This window comes from Trachurus trachurus, assembly GCF_905171665.1.
Source record: "Trachurus trachurus genome assembly, chromosome: 5".
In the NCBI taxonomy this organism is placed as follows: Eukaryota; Metazoa; Chordata; class Actinopteri; order Carangiformes; family Carangidae; genus Trachurus; species Trachurus trachurus.
The window spans coordinates 13,771,923-13,796,609 of record NC_139896.1 but is presented as its reverse complement, the minus strand read 5'-3'; the positions used below and the strand labels follow the sequence as shown (position 1 = coordinate 13,796,609).

At 44.8% G+C, this 24,687-nt stretch overlaps 1 protein-coding gene across 1 annotated transcript; it reads left to right on the top strand.

Moving 5' to 3' along the window:
- Positions 1-4,702: 4,702 nt before the first annotated feature.
- Positions 4,703-24,345, top strand: rybpb (RING1 and YY1 binding protein b). Its single transcript, XM_083972789.1, has 5 exons — positions 4,703-4,838; positions 5,528-5,653; positions 20,085-20,435; positions 20,521-20,619; positions 21,002-24,345. The coding sequence occupies exons 1-5, from the start codon at positions 4,813-4,815 to the stop codon at positions 21,249-21,251; spliced, it is 852 nt and encodes a 283-aa protein (XP_083828915.1). The 5' UTR covers positions 4,703-4,812; the 3' UTR covers positions 21,252-24,345.
- Positions 24,346-24,687: the final 342 nt, after the last annotated feature.

Sequence of the window (24,687 nt, the reverse complement as noted above, 5' to 3'; positions counted from 1 at the left end):
GGATCGTGACTGTGAAATAAAAAGCTTCTCTTTAGGGTGCTTTCCCACCTCACTTATCCATAAGTTGTTTGAGAGGTGCTTCTACTGTATGTTTCTTTTTTTTTATACATTGGAAATCTATGGAGGCTTTAGTTGAAAAGCAAACATCACTGTGAAGAGCACGAGGAGAGCAGTTGGAGGGCTGTTATGTGCCTGTTAGAAGAGCAAATTTGTTTAACATTGCAGAAGCGCTCTTTGAAAGCAGACAGCAGGTCTGGGCGAAAGCAATTAAATCTAAAAAAAGGCAAAGCTCTGTTAACGTCTGATGAACGCAATAAGATACAGAGAGAGTCGGGAACAATGGACAGGGCTCACATGGGCATCATCTACATGTGAAAGGTCAAGTAGGTCTAATCGGGGTAACGCGGTGGAACCAGAGCACACGCAACAGCAGCCTGGGTGTCGTCACGACAACGCAGAGAGATGAGTCCTGATGACAAAAGCAGCTTCACTGTGAATAAAAAATAAACTGTGTAATTAGTAGGCACATAGGGAAGCGGCCGCAAGGGACTGATTCTGAACAAAAGGCAAACAAAAAATTACGGAATTGAAGCGAGCTACCGGAGCCCAAAAGTAGGCATTAAATCATTTCAAATCTTATTTATAAGCTCAGTGTTTTCTCCCCTGGCATGTGAGGCGTATCGATTAGGGAATCTTATTGGAGGATTCTGTGAGAGATGATTAATCAAAAGTCACTTTTCTCCCTCGTGTGTATGGATCAGTGCCAGAAAAAGTGTGTGTGTGTGTGTGTGTGAGAGAGAGAGAGAGAGAGAGAGAGAGGATCTGTCCTCAATCTGCCGTCCCACTGCCTTTTTAGCAGCCAATTCTGCCACTTCTGCCTCGCTCTCTCCATCTTATCTCCTCTCCTCAGTTTCTGAATGTTTTCGAGGAACGGGTAAACAGAGAGAAATGGCCCAGACGGAGATTTTGAGGAGCTGATTTCTCTCCTCCCATTCCAGGGTGGTTGTGCTCACCAGGCGTGTACGTGGCACAGCATCTTTTTGTGTGCCCACATAAATGATTCAGTGGCATATTGAAATTACACAGTGGGCTCCTCTGGGGAAACTGCAGAGGAGTTTGGAGATTCAGGTCAAATGTTGGATGTTCAATACAAACTGAAAGTACTTGAAGCACGAGGGCTTGTTTTTTAAGATGATGAACAGATTTATTACAAATCTAATTGCCACATACTTGGGTTTCCTGTCCATTACTGCCCACGCTTTGAATGGGATCTTTGTGGAGATTTTGTATATTTTTGTGCTGCCAATTAAGTCTGTAAGAGAGTCATGACCAGTTTAATCTGGTAATTTAAAAAAAAAAAAAACATGATCACAACACAAAAAGTACGAGGATTTAATGAGTTTTGCTCAATCTCTGATTTCAGGTTCTACAAATAAGATTCTATTTGGAGTCTCTTTGGTTTCAGTATTTTGGAGACTCTTACAACCTGCACAGCCTTTGTATATCATGATAGTTCGGACCAGTAGATCACACCACTTTTTGTGGTCAGTATAAAACCACTCCACCCACCAACCATCACACCATGTGCAAACATTTACCTTCACCCTGTCTCTTATGCATTTGGCAAACCTTCACATTCAAGTATGTACATTTGTTATATTAAATTCCAGCATTATTAAAAAATGTCCATGTGTGTAGGTGTGAGAACGCACTTACTTCATTCCACTTTTCCTGTCTAGAAATGAGAGCAACACACTGTGAGCCTGTCTTGCTATGACTGCTGGTTTATGACCTGAGGCCATGAGAACTATACTTCTTGTTTTATGTGTTTCCTCCAAACATGTTTGGACAACATATATGAAGCAGTTTGCTCTAAGCATGCCAATCACTTTTGGATTAGGGAAGGAAAAAAACATAGTGACGGTAAATGAACAATGGCAAATATAGTTATAAGGTTGATGGTTACTGTTGAGCAGAGTTGAGTGATATATGTAGCTCTGTGTGCGTTATGCAAACTTGCCACCCGGCCGTTCGCCATCCTGCTGCCCAGTATGTCTCATCACAACTGCTCATCAGCTGTGGAAACACATCCCTCCCTTCAACACCTTTGTGTGCAACTATTTATGTCACTTTTCCGAAACTGAACTTCAGACGTTCACACTCACTTCGCGCCACATGTGGACAGCTGTGCAGAGGTGAGAAAGGAACCAGGCGTTAAACTTCTCTCTCCCAATAGCTCTCATTTTTCATCCTTCACACACCTAATTCTGTCAAGTTTCATATTGACAAACAAGCACAACACCATGAATGTGTGTCAGGCGTGGCTGTGAGATAATGTGCACTGTTAGCCACATTTTCTTCTTTTTTTTTATCATTAATGCTCCAGCCAACTAACCTCCCACCCCATGACAGTTGGCTTTCCACTCCACGTTTAAGTGCAGCCATTTGGAACAACTATAAACACTTTTGATTTATGACACCGTCAAACATGTCATACCATTTTGAGTTGCCAGTGGCACTTAACAATAGCGTTAGATGAAAACTGGGAGGTGTGGAATCATCCAATATGAACTTAATTCCTGGGACACTGCGGGCTGAGTATATCACACTGTGGTGATGATGTTTGATCAGCATATCAATACCTGCTGAGATTAAATATGTGACCTGTCCAAACATTTGACATAACTCAGGTTTTTACACATTATGCCTTAGAGCAGTAGGCTACAACCTCAATTTCTACTGTCAAACATTGAGCAGCCCTCTGGAGTTACTGGAATTTAAGGCTGCTACGTGCCTCAGACAAAACGCTGTTTGAGACGTCGAGTGTGCTCAGAAGGAGTCTGAACAGTTTTATGTTGTAGGTAAACAACAATCTGACAGCAACTCTCACTTTCTTTGAGTCTGCTGGAATGATTTTTTTCTCTATATACACTTTTTTTGCGCATGCATGATTGGCATAACTGTCACCACCCTTTGCATCACAAAAATTCTTCCAGCGTATCTCACCCTTGATTTGTTTCTCCACCTTAATGTCATGCTGTTCAAACTCCGCTACTCACCTCTCATAAATAATGAATGAGGGCTAACTGTTTGTCTTGTGAAATCGTCTGCGAGTAATGTAAGCGTCTTGCTCAAGGGTGCAGTTGATGAGGGAGGGAAGAATCTGCTCCACAAGTGCGCCTCTCCTGCCTTTGGGCCAGCTGTTCTCAGTAAATGCCTTCTTTAATATGTTCCTCATCCCTGTTGTATCAATAAATTAACCAGTCTGTGCTGATATTGTGGTCTGTCTCAAAACATATGTAGCAGCAAGGAGTCATCCCACCTATGAATATAAATGAACTTCCATGCTATAACTTTGCAAGTTAAAACAAAAGAGCACAGCTTTCCCAAGAACTCATTACAAAACCAGCGAGGCAGGGCTTAATGTTGTTTTGACTGAATTGTAGTTATCAGTAGGCCACCGTGATGAAGCTCAATTAGAGCAGCATGCTATGAGCTAAGCAGAGGTAATCACTGGGCGGAGGGCAGACTTATGTGGAGGCACGGATATTCACTCTGAACAGAAAAAGCGAGGGATTCACAATAGGACCTGGAGCCGTGGAGAGCAGCTAATGAGCCTACATGATTCACGCTTGGTCTCCCCCACAGAGAGCCTTGTCCTGGGCAGAGCAGAGGCGCACAAGAGGTGCAGGTTTTTGCACACATTCCATGACACAGCCGTCAGATCCAGGAGGGCAAAGGGGGCGATTGAAAGTTTCTCTTGCAAATGGCTGGGTGAATGAAAGTGTTTTTTTTACTGTCTTATAAGAGTCTTGAATCACTCCGGTCACTGTGGATGTGTTTATTTCAGTAAACAAAGGACGATGTGCCGCATGCACCAAGACACTGTCTGTTCAACCTGATGTTCCAGAGTGCCCTCAAGATAAACTGTTTGTGGTTTAACGGGTAATGAAAGACGACTGATAATCTGTGCAGATAAGCCTAATCCTCCATGCAAGAAAATTACTTTCAACTTGAAATGAGACAAATTAAAAGCTGTCTGTGTACATGCTGTACATAAAAAAAACCTGTCTTTTATGGAGTTAAGCTGTCAGTGATGGTCTGCATACCCCTGGTTATATGTGGAGAGTGCATGCTCATGGAGTTGCCTCCTGGGTTTAATGGCATCCCCATAGTCCAAAAATGAATCAATACATGTGAAGCATTCACCAGACAGGGTTTCTCCCATGTCATCCTTTGCATTCTGGGATGATGGTGCACAAAAATGTAACTCAAGAGCATTTGTTCCATTGTCATATCTCTGTAACACCACAATTATTAATGATGTGATGTTTTTATTGCCACAAATGAGCTGCAATATTACCCCTGTACTTTTATAAACCAGAAATTAAAAGGTTTCTTTTGTAAATGAACTCCACATGTTGAAAGAGCTTCACCACTTCTCTGTTTATTTTTATCTATTTTTACACAAACATAATCAATATTATTGCCTAATTAACTTTATGTATGTGAATAGGTTGAGGTGAGGTCTATCAAAAATAAAAATAAAAAAAATCTCTAGCCCTTATTAAAATAGCCACTAAATATCCATCCAGACTTTTAAACCAACTCGGCCTCTGATTGGCCGCGGCGCCGCTCACGTGGTGTAGTGCAGTCAGTCGCTGTGCCGTGCCTCGAGCCAGCACTGAGTGGAGCCTGTCTGCCAACAGCTTCAGCAGCAGCGGCTCTATCTGGATCCTACTACCACTCAACTGACAATTAAAAAAAGGAGGCCCCCTTTTTCTTCTTATTTCCGAGGGACTACTCTTCACCATGGGCGACAAAAAGAGCCCTACCAGGTAATGCGACCGCCCGCTGTCGATTTTTACACTTGTTATGGCCGTTTTTCGGGCTCGATATTCGGACGCGTTTCTCCTCTCTTCTCACTGAGCTCGTTTCTCCCCTTTTTTTCAGTTGGTATGCCACAGCTAGCTAGAATAGTGCAGTCACTATGGCGGCTTCTCGCTCCCTACAAACCCAGTCACTTAAACCAGACAAAGGGAAATTTTTCAGAGGAGACGCCTGGCATTCCCTGAAACGCTCTTCCGTCTCGACGAAGCCTTTAGCAGGGCCAATGTCGAAATTGACATTGTTTGATATTGGTTTCTTTAGCCGACATGCTAAGCTTCGATGCCGAAAATTTTTAGCAATGCTTCCCTGCCTGCCTGCCTGCCTGCCTGCCTGCTAGCCTAGCTGGCGATACAATCGGACGGTGTGGATAGTCGTCCGCTTCGCCACTGACTGAGGAGGAGGGGGATTTATTTATTTAACCAAGGAGCTCCACTTGCCGGGACTCGACCTAACAAAATTAATGACAACACCACCACCATGCTTTGTGTCGCGTTACGTCGCTTTAATACACAACAGGTTATGTTTGCCACAATCATCTCCCTCCCTTCCTCCGGTCTTGTTAATTCACGAAATATGTTGGTGGTGGCATTGCTTAATCGTAACTAACTTAACATTTGTCTCGTTTGATGAACAACAGGCCAAAAAGACAAGCCAAACAGACCGCTGACGACGGATACTGGGACTGTAGTGTGTGCACCTTCAGGAACACCGCCGAGGCTTTCAAATGCAGCATCTGCGATGTGAGGAAGGGCACATCCACAAGGTAACGTAGCGTTCTCTCTCTCTTCTCTCTCTCTGTCTCTCTCTCTCCCTCTCTCTCGTCTGAGCGTCTCGTTTTTCCTCAGCTCGGCTGGCTGGCTGCAGCAGCAGCATTGCATCGCAATTTATGGGAATGACAACTTTGATCGACAGCCTATTTGTCTGTGAGCGAATGTGGAGACTTGTTGATGGACAATCTTGCACACATCTTCCCGGTCGTTGTCTGGATTATCCGTAGTCTTTTTTTTTTTTTTTTCATCTTATGCGACTAACATTGCTTTGCTTTTTTTTTAAATGCATTGGTCTAGGTAGGCTGGCTGCTTCACTAGCCAGAGGGAGGTGGGGGGGGGGTGGGGATGGGGTGGGGAAGAAGGGACCATACTTCATGATGGCTGTACAGCTACAGTGCATCAGCAGAGCAACGGTGAAAGGGTGGCTGCTGTCTCATGGAGTGAAACCAGGTGATTGCATGTATGCACATGTCACCTACCTGTAGGATTGCGGAGGTTCTTGTATTGTTCTGAAATTTATTGTGTGGGGAGATGACATACAGTAAGAGCATGGTTGCATTTCTCTGGGTTAAGACAAGTGAATGTAAGCAGAATTAAACACAACAACAGAAATAGGCTTTTGATATGTCTTTGTCAAGTCAGACTTGTGCCATGCAGTTGCAGTCATTTCATACCCAGCCTGGTGTGGCACAGTGTTTAGAGGTTTGCCAGTTTCTCACAATGTTGCAAAAAAAAAAAAAAATCCAGTCTTGGTATTTTTTAAATGTCAATCCACACACTTGGCTGTGAGTAATCGTTTTCAAAACTCAGTCTACCACAAACTTGCTTTGTTCTTCAGATCTGTTTACATGTGAATTCACTCTTGTTTGATGGTAAGATTAATCATATCAGCATTTATAGTAACAGGCTTGTATGTCCCCGTTATTTCCCCTCAGCTCAGCTCAGGGTAAATGAGATGTCAGTTGACGACGGCGCCTTATGGGAAACTGAGATGAAATCACAGTGTTAACATGAATATCATGACAGGATTCCCTTTCGGTTTGGTCTGTTGAGACGCCTCCTTCTGTTTTGGGGAATGTTTTTGATGATGAGTTGCGTGTGACACTGTGTGAGTTTGTTTGCTCATGTCATCAGTTGCACGATGAGGTGGAGAGATAGATGAGTCATTTGCGGGTTTGTTGACAAGTCCCCTGCACTCTAACCTTTCCAGCTGTGGTTTTACAATGAGTGGCTCGACTGACACCTCTGGTGCACCCTCAGACGAGGGAGAACACATTTTACGCGTTATTTTACTGAGAATCCTAAAGATTGGGCTCAATTTTAATTGTCTGGCTCCCCCCTCCCCCCCTTTTGAGCTTTTCCCAGCAGCGTGTCGTTCGCTTAAGACCACAGCTGATGATGCAGGCTGAGCACGCCGCACGAAAGCAGGAAGCGGAGACAAGCATGTCGTATAGCCATCCTGCCACTGTTCTTTGGCAACAGCCCAGTTGCCTCTATTTGGTAAATGGGAGCACATGACATCACTGGAGCGTGTGTGTGTGTGTCACACACATTGCTGTTTGATCTGAATAGTTAACCTTTGATTAATGCAATTGTATAGTTGCGGGGCTGCCTCTTATTCTAATGAGTCCTAATTAGCTGTCTTTTCTTCAGCGTGTGATGTGTTGCAGCAAAGCATGGGACAAAGCAACGCGCTCTTAGCTAAATGATTCATACTTAAGGCTACGTGTGGATGTTTGTCTTGCTGCTTTTATCTGAGGCTTCGCTCTGAATGTGCTTTTATGCATGAGGACACGTGTGTTCGCTAATTAGGGTTCCTCCTCACAGCTGGTTGGAGTCAAAACACTTGTTTTGTCTTATGCTGAAGGCATGGTTATGTTTTTTTTTCTACAGGAAAGATCAGGTTAGGTATTGATTTTTGCACTCAGAGTGATTTGATTACATTTAAGACACGGTTGAAATTGCTTGTTCTGCATCGTCTAAGCGTGCTCTTTTCTCAAATACTCCTCCCACAGTTTCCAAATGCCTGTTTTCTTCCTGTGTCCTGGGACAAAGGTCAGCCAGTAGTGACTGTAGCTGACTATAGCAAAGGAGAAAATGAATGCAACTTAAGTTTTGGGTGCGGGTAATTGCACACACTGGCACAACAGGTTGCAGTCAGTCCATTAGTGGAGTCATTCCTGTCCGAAGTGAAATCTGAAGATCACATTAATATTTACATCCCCCTAAGCTAGATACATTCATATCTCTCACAGCTCTGTACCGGGTCATCGAGACACCAGCTGTTTCCACAGGTGTTGACGGAGAATACACAATTAACATGATCCGCAGTGATTGACAGACAGTGCCGGCTTGCACTCAGCAAGACTTGAATCACACTTTGTCCCCTGCCAGCGGTAGGTAAGCTAGGTAACTGCGGGTCAGGCAGCTCCGATTTGTGCTAATGGAGGCAAGAATGTGTGTTAACGAGAGCTGTGGCATCAGCATGCAGGGAGAGGCCCCCTTCTCCCCCGTCCGAGCACAGCCCTAATGAACCTGTTGACCCAGTCCAGCTCAGTGATGTAACATGATACCCAAGTAGGCTAAATCTAGCCTCTGCCACTCTGACTCTTAAACAAGAAAGCACCCTGTTTTTTTTTTGCACCTGACCTCTCTGCTAATCTACAAGTCCGAGCAGCCCGTGCTACAATTCGGTCCCTGCCTCTTTTGGTAATAGGAGGACGGCTTGCATTAGCATGCCCTGTGCGGTGCATGCGATCATATTTAAATGTTTCTGGCATCTGAACCCGATCGTTGTGCGAACGTGACACCGCGTTGCTGTACATCAGTTTGCTTTGTGGTGGTGTTTGGTATGCACCTCTGGCAGCCCCCGGGCCCAGGGAGAAAACCATTAGGAGCCTCTAAAGTTGATTGATGGTTGGGATCACAGGAAGTCTTGAGGTACCTCAGTCTTTTGACTGCTGCGCTGTTATCTTCACGCTGTTGCTCTCTTGTCAACCATTTTCAAGTAGCTTCCATATGTGCTTTGTATAAAAGAGAACAAACGGGTGTTTCTGACTTGTTAGCAAACTGCAGTGCTCCGATTTGATTTAATGAACTTGTGTCAGGTTTAGTGAATGGGTGGAGTCCAGATGTCTATGTAAAACAAACCTAACCTGTCCAAAAAATCCTGACTGTCAGTGTGAAATATGCAGCAAAGGCGTAACTCTTGAAAACCTGATCTGAGGTGATTCAAATAAAAGCACATGACATATTTTTCCACATATACTTTTTCTTTATATCTGCGTGGCTATCTCTGAAGGTTCATTATGGCTGGCTTTTGCAGCAGTTGGTTAAAATGTGAGACTGCTGTGCTGTGATTTTTCTCTCACAGCGCAGCGCAGCCTCACCACAAGTCACTTTTCTTTTCAGTCACCTGTAGCCTGTGCGACGTTGTTGCGTCTTTCTGATGATGACTGTGGCAAACCAAACCAGTCAACCATCGGTGGTTACTGTAATTTGTCCACGGCTCTGGAGATATTTACAGATGCAAATGTGCTTAAGCAAATGTGTTCTGCGTTTAGTTTTGTGGCTTTATAGCAAGACCATATGGGAAATCCATAAATCCACAGATTATGAATGTTAGAGGCTGGATGGATGAACAGGAAGGATAATATCTAAATGATACCCAGCCCTAAAGCTATGGGTTAGTAGTTGGGCCAAGAAAGTAAAAGTGCATCTCTCTCTCTCTTCTTTCCCTCTGTAAGTGTTGAGGCTGCACAATTATTGGAAAATGATTGCTGTGTGTGTTTGCGTGTGTCTCGGTGTGTGTGTGCCTTTCTGTCTTTTACAATGATGGAATAGAGTCATTATAATCCGTGGATTCTCCCACTGTCACATTAAGGCAAATTGTCTTGGATAATGGAATTACATAAGAGGGACATGCAGGCGCTCAATTTATATCTGCACTTCCTCGCCCACCCTGTGCCCCCCCCACAGCAGCCCCCGCTCAGAGGAAGCTGCTTTTGCTTATCCAGCATTATCAGCATCTGCACTAAAACCCTAAGCACGAGCGGGTAGCCCTAATCTTTACGTTAATTGCCGGATTTAAAAGTTCTTAATTACTTCATGGGATTTGGCAGAGTGTGAGTGATTAAATACAATGGCCAATTTGGCAATCTGACAAAATAGAGAAATGTTGAGAGAGAGCCGCTGAATCGCGGCTCCTCCCATTCAGGGAAAAAAGACGAGGCAGGCAAATGAGTGTGACAGTGAGCGAGCGAGGTGTCTCGGAGAAACTCGAGACAAAAGAATATGAGGACAAGGAGGACGGAAGCGAGGGAGTTGTTAAGTATGGAGTCGGCGCGAGCTGAGGAGTAAAAAAGAAGACGACGAGGGCAAAAGAGGACAAGGAGAGAAACAGAGCGGTGAAGAGACAGAGAGGAGCGTAGCGTCTGGACATTTATGTGTGTGTGTTGAAGGAAGGAGGAGGGGGGGGGGGGGGGGGGGGTGAATGGCTGCAAGGGGGATGTGCTCACTCAGCCGAGAGTCTCCAGGGGCACACCAGAGCGAAGGCACATCATTACCCAGGGAGGGGTGGACTGGACAGCCTCTTCTGTTTCTACCAGCTCCGCCATCCGTGCATGGGAAAAGAACAGTAGCCTCTGACATGTCGTTTGCTCCATGTGTGAGATTGAGAGAGAAAAACCAAACTGGATTATTTTTTGTCACGCTTTCAAGTGTTTTAATCTTTATTGATCTTAAATTCACTTTCAAAGCTTGTTAAGCCATGTTGAGCATTAGTCTGAAGCCTGAGTTTAAGAAAACTCAAATCATTTTAGGTAGATTTGAATCTTGGCTGTTGTAATCCTTCACACGCTTTGTGTTTGTCCTCTTGGTGTCAAGTTTCCCCCAACTTGTTGATTTGTTGTCTTGCTTGTTGTTCTCCTCGTGTAGCGCACGAGTGCCTGCTGTGAAGCTGCTGCTTGATGATTTGTTGAGTAAATTCAAACCGGGCTGTGTTTATACTCCGGCAAACGGGCAAAGAATGAGTGGACGGCAGCGAGACGCGGTGAAGGGGTCTACTTGACAGATAACTCACGTACACCAAAGGCAAGCGGCAGGAGAGAGGTTGAAGAGAGGTGAAGAAGAGACCTACTTAAAGCCAGCAGGATTTAGGGAGGGCTGCGGGGGGATGGGGGATGGGGGGGTGGCTAATGCGCAGGGAGAAAGTGGAGAGAGAGAGCAGAGGAGAAGACGGAGACAATGATGGAGAGGGGAGGAAAACAAACGAGTGATACTGAGAAACATGACACAGTGCTGCTGATGGAAGTAGCTCGTACGTGCTTAGCGCCTTTGCAGTGACTCTCTGTCTGTCCGTCTTCCTGATGCCAGGCAGTTCGGAGCCTGGACGGTCAGTCAAGGAAAGGAAAAACTTGTCAGTGTGAAGATAAACTGTCTTTTACACATGAGCACACACAAATTTAGACACTTCCTCTTTTTATTCCTCCGCCGTCTACCTCCTTTTCTTCTCGCCCATGTCTCACTCAGATGTAGGCTACAGAAAGTCAGATGGCCAAACTCCTGTTGCTTAGGAAAAGAAGCAGACAATCACAATCCTGACAGCCAGCATGCTGCTTGAAGTATGTTACTGAGAAGTTTTAGATAGCCTACTTTTGAAGGTTTCTCTGTTTCTTGTTTGCCTTGTCGGAAATTATCAGTAGTTAGTAGGGGAAAAAATTGCAATGCAAGATCTGGTGGTCTAGGTAATAAAGGACTGTTGTATTAGACTTTATCCGTTTTTGCTGGATGTAGCTAAGAACCTGCCAAATGTTTTTTTTTTAAAGGAAATCTTTATCATCACCATTAAATATTGTTTAACCCCTCTTCTCCCTTTTTTGTTTTTGTGAAACTTCTTAGCTGACCTCTTCAACAAACTGAAATAATGGTACCTTTCTCATGCTGAGGTGCTGCAGTAAGCAGACTGTCTCTTTTCCAGTTGCAGAGTTTCTGCTACAGGCATCATTTCTGCTGCTTTATCTCAACTAACTTAAGGTTGCTGTTGTTTTTATCACAGCAGCTAATTTCTCACTGTATGTTTAAACCTACATTAGTTCTGCTCAAGCACCCATAGCTCTCTCCTTTTGGCAACTTTCTTGTTAATCTTGTTAATCCTACTCTCTCTCCCCACAATTGAACTTGTTCATAAGACCAGTGTTTTTGCAACGTCAGCGCAGAGGGTTGTAATGTTTATTGCAACAAACAGCTCTACTCGCTCTCTGGAGCTGCTCCGGTCTGTGCCCGTCTGTGAACACACTAAACTTCGGTGTTGATGGGCACTCACTTCTGACCCAGTGGTGTTTTTACATGTAAAAAAAAATGTTGGGGCACCAGCACCACCATTTAACAAAAAGGCTGCACACCAGAAAAACTGCAGTGCTTTCTCTTGTTACTGTGTTCATCAGGGATCAATGCATTGTAGCAATCACACAAGCCTAAATAAGGAATACAATATTCTAAAACCAAGCTCACAGCAAATGAGAGAACAGAGAGCGAGCAACGAAGAGCTCAGTACGGAAGGCCACTAGGGAGCACACACACGACTGTTAGGGATCCAGATCCATTCTATGACAACAACCTTACGACTCTTCACCATCTATAGAGATCCAGCACAACAGTAGCAGATTGCAATTACAATTAATTACAAACATGAATTATCCCACTGCTTAACAACATATTGTTCCTATTGAATGAAATAAATAAACAAAGTAAATGCACAGGCCAGTACCACAAAGGCAGCATGATGATGAATATGCTGTCACTCACCAATACTGTACTGCTGGACTTGTCGGTAGACCGGCAGTGCCTCGGCAGGTGTTCTCATGGATGACGGTTAACAGAGACAGAGACATCTTACCGGTTTTGGGGCTCAGTGCGGCGGTACCGGGTGGTCAGACTTCAACTCTTCTGTTTCTCAGGCCGTATCTTCACAGTCAAACTCAGAGAATGACTGAACAAACTCTGAGAAGACTGAGCTGGTTGACACTGTGAAAACCTCGGTTACACCTGGTGACGTTGATTGTTTTTCCAAATTAGTTAGTGTTTGCTAGATCAGGGTTAGTTCAGACAGTTTCCTCTGGGAGAGTTTTGTTTTTCCCCCTTCTAGCCGACTGACGGAGAGCCAGTCAGCTCCGCCATGTGAGATGACGCTGTGGTGTCCTGTCATCCACATTAATGCATCGCTCTGAGCATGCACAGTCATGTTTTCTCGTGTACAGTACTTTGCATTGAGAGAGAGGGGCCGCCCCAGCTCTGCCCCACCGGCGCGAATCAGGAGAACTGCGGTCTGATGCAGCGAGACAGGGACAAATAAAGAATCGTAATACAAATAATATATAATTTAGAAAAATGCTATATTTGTAGATAGTAAATTATAGAAGATAATAACCATTGAAGATTAGTAATAACATAATGTGTTTGCACTTTTTTCCTCTCGTGACGACTGGTGGGGCACTGCCCCACCTGCCTCTAATGACCAGTCGCCACTGCTTGCTACCAATCAGATGGTGATGAGGGCATGACAGTTGTTAGAAATCAGAATGGTGACTGCAGACCAGGAGTGATGGCAGAGTCACAACCAAAATCAATCAATTTTAACAGCAGCACGATGCTGATCATCATAAAAATGCTGAATGAAATGAAAACCCCTTGTCAGTACACAGTACTGCAAGAACTAAATGTCATACCTGTCATTCCAGGATAAGTTGTGGGGATGCTTTCTGGAGCCTGCTGTGCAAACTGACAGAGAAATTTGATGGAAACTTTGTGGGGGAGCCACAGACCCCCACAAGGAGAAGGTGAAGGGGTTAGAGGGGGGAAAGTGACAGTATCAGTAAGCCCTCAAAATCCTGACTGGAAGGGACGGATGAAAGGATGAATACTAAATGCCTCTGGTGGGCAGTGGGAATGAATTGAGAAGCACTTATCGCCCCAGGCTGCTCTTCAGGTGCTATCCTCATTCAACCTTCAAAAACACACACACCCACTCACACTCATTTATTTACCCATGGATTGCTAAAGGTGACAACAGTTCCTCAGTTACCTCGGGCTCAGACTGATCAAAAAGTTTCTTCACTGGGACCGTAACACTCAGCTGTCACCGAACTAAAACTAACGCAGTCTGATACAACAGTCCTGCGATGAATCCTCCTCCATGAAGGTTATGATGTTCAGTTTCTGTTCAAACTTTTCAAGAGAGGTGTTTATTCAACTGTATGGTCATTTTAGGCCTTGTCCACATGAAAACTGAGCTTTCTTGCTCATTTTGAAAAAAAGCTCCATACAGCATAGTTTCAAGAAATATCTGTGTACACACAGATCCACTGAAAACGCCGTAGGCCTGTGTGGAGCGTGTGTGGCGCAGTAATGCTGCCACACATTAACACCAAAAACGGAGAAGAAGATGGAAAGTTCCCCCACTGTATTCAAACTCAAAACATGAGTGGACTGAATGTTGACTGGGAGTCGTGTCGGTGCAGATACGATGATCGATGATGATTTAACGGACGCAATTCAGCCGCAGAAGGCAAAACGCTGGGGCGGCCAAAATGACAAAAAACCTATGCAGTTTCACTGAAACCCATCTTCATCTGGATCTTCATTGTTTGTTGCGCTGTTGAACAGAATTGAATGATACAAAAAGCATTGGTTTTCACTGGTTTGGACAAAGTAATAGGGATACTTGTCAATTCAACTGATTGTAAGGTATACTATGTGGTATTTGTATTTGTCTATTTGCTGTTGTTCATGTGTACTGATGCAGGTCTTTAAAACTTTCTGAACAAACAATGAATGAGTAGATTTTCTGTTTGAACAATGACTTTTTGTTTGATAATTTTTCAGCTCAGCTCGTCACTCATAAACATGACGTTACACTCCTGAAATGCAGCTTTTGGTATTAAATTCCCTGCGAAAAGATATACAGAGAACAATTTCTTGCACTGTTGTGTCGTTAAGGGAAGATTTTTGGCAGTTGTCAGTCCCATGAGTTGGATCAGGCAGGGGCCACGCGCTGCTATTCCCAGGCACACTTCAAGTCATTCCTGAAAGACTGCCCAGCGTTCAACAATACAACAATGCAGCAGCATACACGACGTATGAAATCCTGCTGACTGGTCAACAAATTGGAAGCAGCACAGGCCAGGGCAGGCAGCTCTGGGCTCGTACTGGTGTTGGGGGGGAGGGGCGAGGTATCACGTTGTTCTGCATAATAATTAAGGTGTACAACAAGTGTGGACACAGTGTAGATCCTTGGTGACATGGTTTTCCGGCATGTTACAGGGAGGTGCTGTGATTAAACTAAAGCCCTGTGGCATTTGTTGGATCTGAGAGATGTGTTCAAGGCAGAGGATGTGATAGTCTCTCAGTCCTGTTTGTGTGTGTGGAAGTGTGTGGGGGCGAAACCAGGTCACTGATGAATGTATGCGAACAGCGGATTCATGTTTCTCAACAACTTTTTTCACATCACAGGACAGAGAGCCCACGTTCGTACTGGTGTAGACACGGTCTGAATGAGAGGGCCCCTTCAGTGGGCTGTCTGCGGTTGAGGAAGACTGTTGTCTGTCGGCCGTCTCACTCTCCCTCTCCTCCCCACTCAGCTGTCTGCCACTGCATTCACTCAGCCTGGCAGGAAATAATTGCTTGTCCTCCACACAGCACTTCAAATAAAAGAGCTGTGTTAATGAGGGCTTTCCTGCGCCTCTCTCTCTATCACACTCTCCATCGCTCGCTCACTCTCTTCATTACTCTGTCTCTCCGCGAAGTGCACAGCCTCATTGTTTTTTTTTTTTTCGGTTTCTGCAGAAAGAGTTCCCTCTCTCTCCAAAAAAACCGGCAGCTTCAGCTTTTTGCACATGAGGGCCGGCAGAATCGGCCAAGCAAGACCCCCCCCCCCCCCCCAGCTGAGCAGAGGTGTGTCTGCTTCTGGGATGGTTCAGGCTGAGAGGAGCAGTCTAACTATGGGTGTCAGTCTTGACTGAATTAGGAGCTTTTAAGCATGATGATAGTTATTTCAGGGCATCCCGCGGAGGGAGTCTCCCCACTCCTCCCTCCCCTAGAAGGTGGAATTTAGGGGCAAGCGGAGGAGGAGCTGTCAATCACGACTTATTGTTGTGCGCAGGGGAGGTAATATGCTGTAAGCCCTCACAGTGGGAAATGATTTGACAGCAGGATTTATACACTATACACATAGGCAGGCACACACACACACACTGTCGCACTGATTCCCCAGGAATATATTGGCAGCAGTGGGAGGTTGGAGCAGTCTCTCCAATTGGACCCTAGGGTTCACTCCTGGTCCGGGGCCCGGTATCATTTCCAATACCTCTTGTGTTAGACAGCAGATCCTCACTGTTTAATTTGGATGTTTGTGTAATAATTGCATGGTGCTTTTTAAAACAATTTTGTAGTAATTAGCACACTCTATGACCAGTGACATGCAGAGATTATTTAAATATAAACAACAATTAATTTTGAATGTGGAACGTATTGAGGCTTTTCCAGCTGTTTAGGACCACCACTATGTAATGAACTCAAGTGGCACGAAAAACACAAACACACACACATGTGGTGTCATGCAGAATCTCCAGCCATGTTAATGAGCCGCAGAGCAGCGCCATGCAAAGCCATGATGTCTGGTCAGTAAATAAATAATGGGGCAAAGAGAGCAGTGGCTGTATCACGCCAGCAGCATCTCATGGCTGAGTTACAGCTGGCACTGAATCACTGCTTAACTACCACGGATGCTTCTGCTTCTGCTTCTGTTGCTGCCGCCGACACAAACCTCCGGCTCTGACCGGGGCCTCGGCTCCACAACAGGCGGAGGAGGCGCGGATGTTGTCAATCAATCACTTATTCATCACCGTCTCGGCTCTGAGCTCCCACTGCCAAACTAAATGATTTCTGGTTTCGTCGAACTCCGTCTGTGTTCAAAATCTGTTTACTCACTCACGGCTGCGGGTTAGACAGACGAATATCTTTTCATGATGGGTGAATGTGGGTGAGCACGTCAGCGTTGCAGCTTTGATCACCGCTGGTTTCTCATGTAGCTCAACCCAACACTTGTATTCTTTGTCGCACTGTTTCAGTGGCATGTTGACAGTTTCTCTCCAGCTGTTGACATTGGATCAGGGATCCTGTGGTACTCCATTAGACACACTGTGGGGCTGTATGTGCGCTACACTGGACTGTCATCAGAATAGGGACATGACAGGGAAAACCAAGGCTTAGAGGTGTGCAGGAGAGCGGAGGAATTTACATTAATATCATGTGACGTTTGTTTTCAAATGTCTCGACTAGTTCGGCATGAGGTTGTGACATCTATTACACGCTCAATGTACATTTAGAAAATATGTCATACGGTATGAGGCTGTTTTGACAAATTGCAGTTGTCAGAACTGTAAACTTAATATCACCATTTCTTGATTAATCATCAACTAAATCACCAACAGGGGCCGAATAATTAATCCAGGGTTTTACCAGTGTATTTGAAGCCTGGCGGCTCACCAGCCCTAAGTTGACCCCCCACTGGGCTTAAGCATCAGGGAATTTGTAGCAGCTCAGTTGGAAACCTAGATATAATGGTTGGAAAGCTTACTAGCAACCTCGGCCCCCAGAAGAAGAAGAGCCAAAGCCAGACTGGCCATCGGGCGTATCAAGACATCCTGATGGGAACGCTGACTCGGCCAAATCCGTAAAGGTTTACTGGTCCTGTCTGTGTGTCTGTGATCCAGACCGTGCTAATGCAATTGTAAAAAGCAGAGCAGTAGAGCTGCGAGGCGTAGCAAGTTGTTAATGTAATATCCAAATCATAGGAGCTGCTATGTTTTGATTAAAAAAAAGAAGGTAAAAATCATTGTAAGTGAAGCATTGTGGTGTGAGATGTGCTGGCCTACAATTCATATTCTCTGTCTTATAAATATCCCAGCAAAAATCACATACTCTTTTTTCCAGGTGAAAATTAAATACACAAATTAATTACCATTCCTGCTGAAATTGTGACTAATTACAGTCCCGTCACTTGTTAAAATAATTGGTAACCATTTAATTTACAGGCATGTGTACAGGGCAATGTTAGGAAATAGCCAAGAAATCTTAATTAATTGCTCATAATGTCTAGAAATAGTTTAGAAAAATTGTCAATTCATAGTAATGTTGAGAAATATAGCCAAGAAATAACGATTGATTGCGTAGAAATAGCCCAGAAATAATGGTCAATTGCAATGACTTGGTGGAGAAAAAGTCTGACCTTTCCCAAAAAATTCAAAGCATGAAAAGCATGTGTAATCTTTTGCCTTTATGAAGGACAATACATGATTTTTTGGCTATTTCTTGACATTATCACGTAATTAGCGGCCTGTAAATTAAAGGGTTGCCAAATAATTGCAATATGATTTATTTTACTTTGTTAGATTAATCAAAGCACTGAAAGGAGGAGCTTTACTCAACAGGGGCAGTAATTACTCTAGATTGAAATGGAATTGGGATTTATTTAATGGGACAGGACGAAGTTGGCAGTTTTGAAGCCAGGATGGGATGAGAGGAAAATCTCACTCCCACATCACCCTCTTAACTCTCAGCTTCTTCTGGGGCTCAGAGGTTGCCCCACTCGAGGGCTGGAGGTAGAAAGACCCCGAGGCTCTGAAGAAGAGCCGCGGCAGCGAATGGATACTGGATCAAGAGCCGAGGGCTCATCAGCATTCGCCACAGCTGGTGTATTGATTGGAGTGTAGTGCAAGCATTACGACATGATGCTCTATTATGCCCAGATAGATTGCCTCGGGAACCGGCTGCATGCCCACCAACCCCTCCTCAAAGCCGCTGTCAGACAGTGAAGGGCTGCAGCAGGCGGATACGAGATGAGTTTGATGGAGCAGTGGGGGAAAATGTCGTGAAAGAATTGGGCTGGAAAGCAATAGGAAGGATTGACAAAAGGTTTAATAGTGCAAGGCTACTAAAAGATACATGGACTGTAGGAGCGGAGAGTCAATTTTGAAAGACCCGGGAGGATGGGAGTGCTGAAATAAGAGTAAGAGGACTGACCGTATGATGTTACCAAACTGAAAACACTGAGGTTAACCATGTAAGCAGCTGTCTGAAAACCACTTTGCACTGAAAGCCACAAAAATCAGCATCGTCAGTCGGACGCACTGTGAAGTTTAATCTGTTTTTGCCACATGCATTTGCTCTAAGTCTGGGTCCACCCCCCCTATTTCAACAGTAGAGTCAAAAACATTAATTTTCATCGGAGGAAGCTTCGTTTTCAGCAGCAACACTTTGACTGACACTTTCAGAACTCCCTACTTGAGCACAGGTCTCATAAAGCAGTCCTTGGGATCAAGGGCCCACTTCTCCACCGTTGGGACATCACAAATAACTCCTCCTGCCAAGACTAGAATTGGGTTTGGACAGGTTGCGTACACTGCTAGATAGTATAACTTGTTGTGTTCCCGTTGAACGGCCTCCTGAGCTGCCATCAAGCCATGCCAGGCTGTTTGTTTGTATGCTAAGCTTTTCAAGTGCGCATTTGTGTGTGTGTGTGTAGATCTGTTATGTGTGTGTGTACTGTGTGGTTTGCTCCTCACCATGCTTGCCCAGCACTGGCCTGTGATTATCCATGTTGCTGGATACAGTTTGGTCTCGGCTTGAGACGGAGTCTCTGGAAGGCTGCAGTCATTCATCCCTCTCCCCCCGAGGTCCTGTTTCCCCCAGATGCTGCCAGCTGGTGTCCATTATGCTGCAGGTGTGTGCGTGTGTGTGCTAGCTAGCTCAGGCAGCCACACTGTGGGTTCTTATGCACAGCTGATGGAGCAAGATGCTGCTCTTGGTGCATGCATGTTTGTCTGTGATAGATCTCAGAAGAGGATGGTTTCAGTGGGTTTCTTAAATGACATTCAGCTCCCGTGCCTTTATCGCCTTTGATGGATTAGAGAGATCAAACTGAAGAGGTAATGGTTTGTGTTAATGTGCGTATACGTGTTATAGATTGAATGAAAAAGGGGGACAGAACAGCTCTGCGCTGGCGAGCGGTCGGAGGAGCTACACCGCGTTCGACTGAATCTCAGCCTGTGACAAATGGGGCCAACCCCGCAGTAATCAGATTAGAAGACCTAAGTGACGTGCTGCAAATGTCCCACCTTGTGATCCTGTGCATTCATTTTATTACAGCAGCGAGCTAATGAGATTAGCCCTCAAAACAGAGCTGCTCCACCAGGAAGTGGCTGTGTAAACCTGCCTCAGCAGCAGCAGCCCCTTTTCTCTCACCGGCCTCTAGGTTCAGCCACCTCTCTTTTGTCTGCCGCAGTGTAACTGTGCTGGTGCGCGGCCAGCGTCGGCTCACGGCTCCACTATGAGGCTAATCCATGTTTGTGCCTTGGATCCCCTCCACAGGAAACCCAGGATCAACTCCCAGCTGGTCGCTCAGCAGGTGGCTCAGCAGTACCCGATGCCTCCCCCGCCCAAGAAGGAGCGGAGGGAGAGGAGCGAGCGCACAGACAAGGAGCGCCCGGAGGGAGAGGGAGAGCGAGACCGAGAGCGCGCCATCGGCGAGGCACGCCCAGAGGTCGAGCGTCCAGAGAGAGTGAGGCCAGAGGGAGACACCCCCGAGAAGGACAAGAGCGAGAAGGAGAAGGAGGAGAAGGAGAAGGAGAAGGAGAAGGAGCAGCCGATCCAAGACAAACCCGACAGAGAGAAGGAGATCATCCCGGCCGTCACGAAGAAGCCCAGCAGCAAAAAGACCAGGTCAGTGTGTAAATGTTGACGGCTTGACACTTCTGTCTCTTGGTGTCTCCTGCGTCCTCACTTCTGTGTATCTGTTTCCCTCCAGACCCAAATCGGACAACCACCAGAGTCCACCCAGTGACAAACACAGCATACAGTCTGGCAAATCAACAACCAAGACCAACAAGAACTCTCACATTTCCAGGTGTGTAGCAGCCTCTGCTGCTCCGCATGTCTGTGGCAAAAAAACAACAACACACAATTCACACTTTCACATCCACGACTACACAGCTCCTCCGCTCAGAGAAGCTCACGCTGCACTCGGCAAGTGAGAAAACCTCAAATGATTCACAAATGATCTCTTACACTAAACACCCACTCTCACTTTATATACACTTGTTCTGACTGTTCATGTGTCACCCGATGAATTGAGCAATTTAGTGTAACCGCCCCCTCAGTGCTGGCAGCCTCCCCCTTGTTGTTGCTGAGACACACATATTGTGCTTGATATTTCTGGTTATTAAGGTCGTGTGTGTGTGTGTGGTTTTTTTTTTTTTTTAATTTATCTCTCCGTCTGTGTCTCTCAGACCCAAACTGAAGAACATTGACCGGAGCACCGCCCAGCAGTTGGCCATCACCGTAGGAAACGTGACGGTTATCATAACAGACTTTAAGGAGAAGACCCGCTCCTCCTCCACGTCCTCGTCCACCATCACGTCCAGCGCAGGCTCCGAACAGCAGCACCAGAGCTCCGGCTCCGAGAGCATGGACAAGGGCTCGTCGCGCGCCTCCACGCCTAAAGGGGATCTCTCTGTGGGGCATGACGAGTCGTTCTGAAGGGGCACCGCCGGCCCTTTTTCCTTCCCCTGTCTTCACCCTGCTCCACGGCCCCCTCGTTCCCCTCCCCCCTCCACCAACCACGTTTTTGGACACTATGGATCCCATAGGGGGAGAGATTTCACCCTTGTTTCCCCATCGCTGCCCTGCCTCCATTCCATGACCAACCCCCGGATGCTGGATGAGAGGATCTGGCCGGCTGAGAGGAACAGTGCGGTGCGCCTGTCGGGGAAAAACAAAACGCCCTGCTTGGGAGAACTTCCCACCCGTGGCACAGGCGAGGAGAGCTGGGCTACAAAGAGTAACGCCCCGTCCCCAACCCCCCTCCCCTCCTCCTCCCCCGCCCCCTGCGGTAGCATCCAGACACTTGTATGTATTGTTTTATATTTGTATGTGGATGTGAGGCCAAGTCGACATTTTATTTTTGTTTGTTTGTTTTGTTTTTTTTGTAAAGAAGAATTCTTCGCTGGGCACAATAACCACCATCATTTTAATGACTTTAAACTATTATTACCCTTATTTATTACCTGTTTCACCTGTATACTTTGATATTCTCCTTTTTATGTTGAAGCTTTGCTGTGTAGCTCTGCCGATCGATCGTTCCTTCAGTGTTTTTTATTACAGGTTGAAAATGATAGGACAAGACTCGAGTCACAGACAGACACACACACATATAACACACACAGACACACACACACTGGTGCTAGATACACTGTGAAGCGGTTTTTGCAGATCTGGGATTGCCCATTCACTCAATGTGACAAAGTGCTGATGAATCAAATTCTCATTCACTTTTCTCAACAACACTGTCTCACTCTGAACACTGTCTGGACCTCCATCAGGTCCGTCTGCTCGTTCTGTACAGGTCAATGTGCATCAGAAGAAGATCACCTGAAGTTCAGACACCTGTGACTTTTTCAACTAGATTGTCTATGATTTAGTATGCTCTAGCAGATCTCTTATACAGTATCTTATGTCCTTAACTGTACAGTGTAGGCTGTTGTGTAAAACACTAAAAAGCTGTTGATATTTTCTGCATTCCATACTTAAATACTGAGTTTTCTGGCTGAAGGTAGAGCTGTCCTCTCATCTCTTGGGCCAGAGAGTTTTTCTTTTCTTTTTCTTTTCTGTTGCCACTGAAGGATGGTCACATTCAGTTCCACTTTTGGTAAAACCAAAATCGGACTGTAAAAAAAGACCTGTTGTGTCAAGCTGTTGTGAATTGATTTCATTTTTCTTTCCCCTTCTTTTCGTTGTGGTCCTGAAGACGACTTTGGATCTTCCTTTTCTCAACCTGATATCCCAGAAAACAAGTGCAAAGACATGAACGATTTACAGAGATTGACAATTCAATTGACTTGTTTTTTTTTTGTTTTTTTTAATTAATTTATGACTCCTGTCATTGAAGGCGAAAAAATATTGCAGTAGTTAATAGAACACAATTGCTCTTTCAATTTTTAGAACAGCAAGGCTTATTTAAGGGTTTTAATTCACTTTTCACCTTAGCTGATACTAGACCAACATAATTTCCTTTTAACTGTATGAAATTGTATAAAGAATAAATGTGTATATGATATCTTAGTTTTATTTATTGAAGGACCAAAGGAATTTCATAATGACATGATACATAGACAGATGAATAACAATTTGAAATGCAATTATCTAATGTGTGAGATGAATAACAGTTTAAATAAAGACTAATATAATCCATGTAAATGGTGTTCTTATTGTCCACTTGTCTCTGTGCACGGCTAAATCGGGGCAGAGAGCTGTCAGCAGCGTGAGCCAGAGTTGAAGAAAAAAAAACAACTCCCGGCTCTCACTCTCAGTGGTGGATGTTGCTTCATTGTGCAGGTGATGAGGAGCAGACTGTGGGTGTGGTGTGGGCTAGATGAGGAGAGCTGTGGGTCTGCTGGGTTGAAGATTTTTGACCTTTAGTAAATCCCCTCTTCATTCTGCGAGACCACCACAGTGCAGGTAGCTGCCCCTAACAGAGGCCCCAGCTCATCAGCTGAGCCTCCCAGAGCAACTGAAGCCAGGTTAGGTGAGGTTAACGCAGCCCAGAAAAACTCCTACTAGGAATCTGAGGAGCAGGATTTGAAAACCCGCAGGTTCACACGTAGGGACGATAATACGTGTCGTAAGCAATGTTTGAAGGCCAGGAGATATGTGTTCATACCTTTTTTTTTCTTCCGCTTCTAAGCTATGGTTAATATGTAATTATGTACTTTATTGCATACAAATATGGAATCAGTGTTCAAAGTGAGGAAAAGCAATGTGAATAGAAGTAAAAAGTGAGACTGTCGGGTCAAAGGGGAAATGTTTTGTCCAATTTTTACTGAGAATAAAAACCCTGCTTTGTAATGCAATCTGTTTAGAAATGGGCCTAACAAGCCATCTTTTCACCTGCCTTATCTGCAACCACGTTCACTTGACTGAGTACTCCAACAGAAAGGATTCATTGTTAAATTATTGACAAATGGCCATTTTGCTGAATATATGAATTATTGCTTGTAAATAGAATTTTAAAAAGATGCAAAAGCAAACACTATGAATAATGGCATCGGAGCTGAAGTCTTTTGTTTCCTGTTTCCTTTCCGCGCAAGCAGTTCTGTTCTTGTGTGCGACCAGTAACCTTAATTTACTGTGTAAAGATGGTTACATTTTTTAGCTTTGTTTGTCAGAGACCCAAATATAGAATGCTTGTTTTACTGACTGTATAACCTTATCCGTGAATTTCCAATTAAGTGTATTATACAAACTCATTTCTTCCTATAACAATGTCTTGTACAATGCTTTTAAAGTTATTGCTCGGTTTTAAAAAGAAAATGGAAAAAAAATGTAGGGACAGTACAATAATCCATTCTTTGTTTAATCCAGTTTTAATTTTTCTTTTTTTTCTTTCTTTTCTTTTCTTTTTTTAACTTATAGCTGATGTGTCATTGTTTCCCCTTGTGAAATGGTCACATTATGTTCCTGGTGTGAAAATGTATGCAGCATTTTCAGCAGATCACGGCTCCTTGTCTAGCTTATAATGTTAAAATAATACATGTTTCTGGCATGTGCACGACTTTGCGCTTATAGGCTAACCTGATCATTTTCCTCTGCTTCAAATAGAAATGTCTATTTATGAATTTTGCTTGTAGTTTTTCACAAATAAAATTGTTAAAGTTATCTATTTCTCTTGCCTGCGCTGTGTCCTTCATTGATTCCGCCACATCCACATGCACGCATACATACATACATACAGTTCAGCTGCTTTACAAACAGGAAGTTGGTGTGTATCTGAGATGGCAGACATATTGATTGAGATGTCCCAGGGAGCGTGTGTTTGTAGGAGAGGAAGCCTCCGCAGTGCAACGACACATGACATGAGGGACCCCTCATATTGACAACAGCTTTCAATCATGCCTCCCTCCAGAGGCTGCTTAGCGGC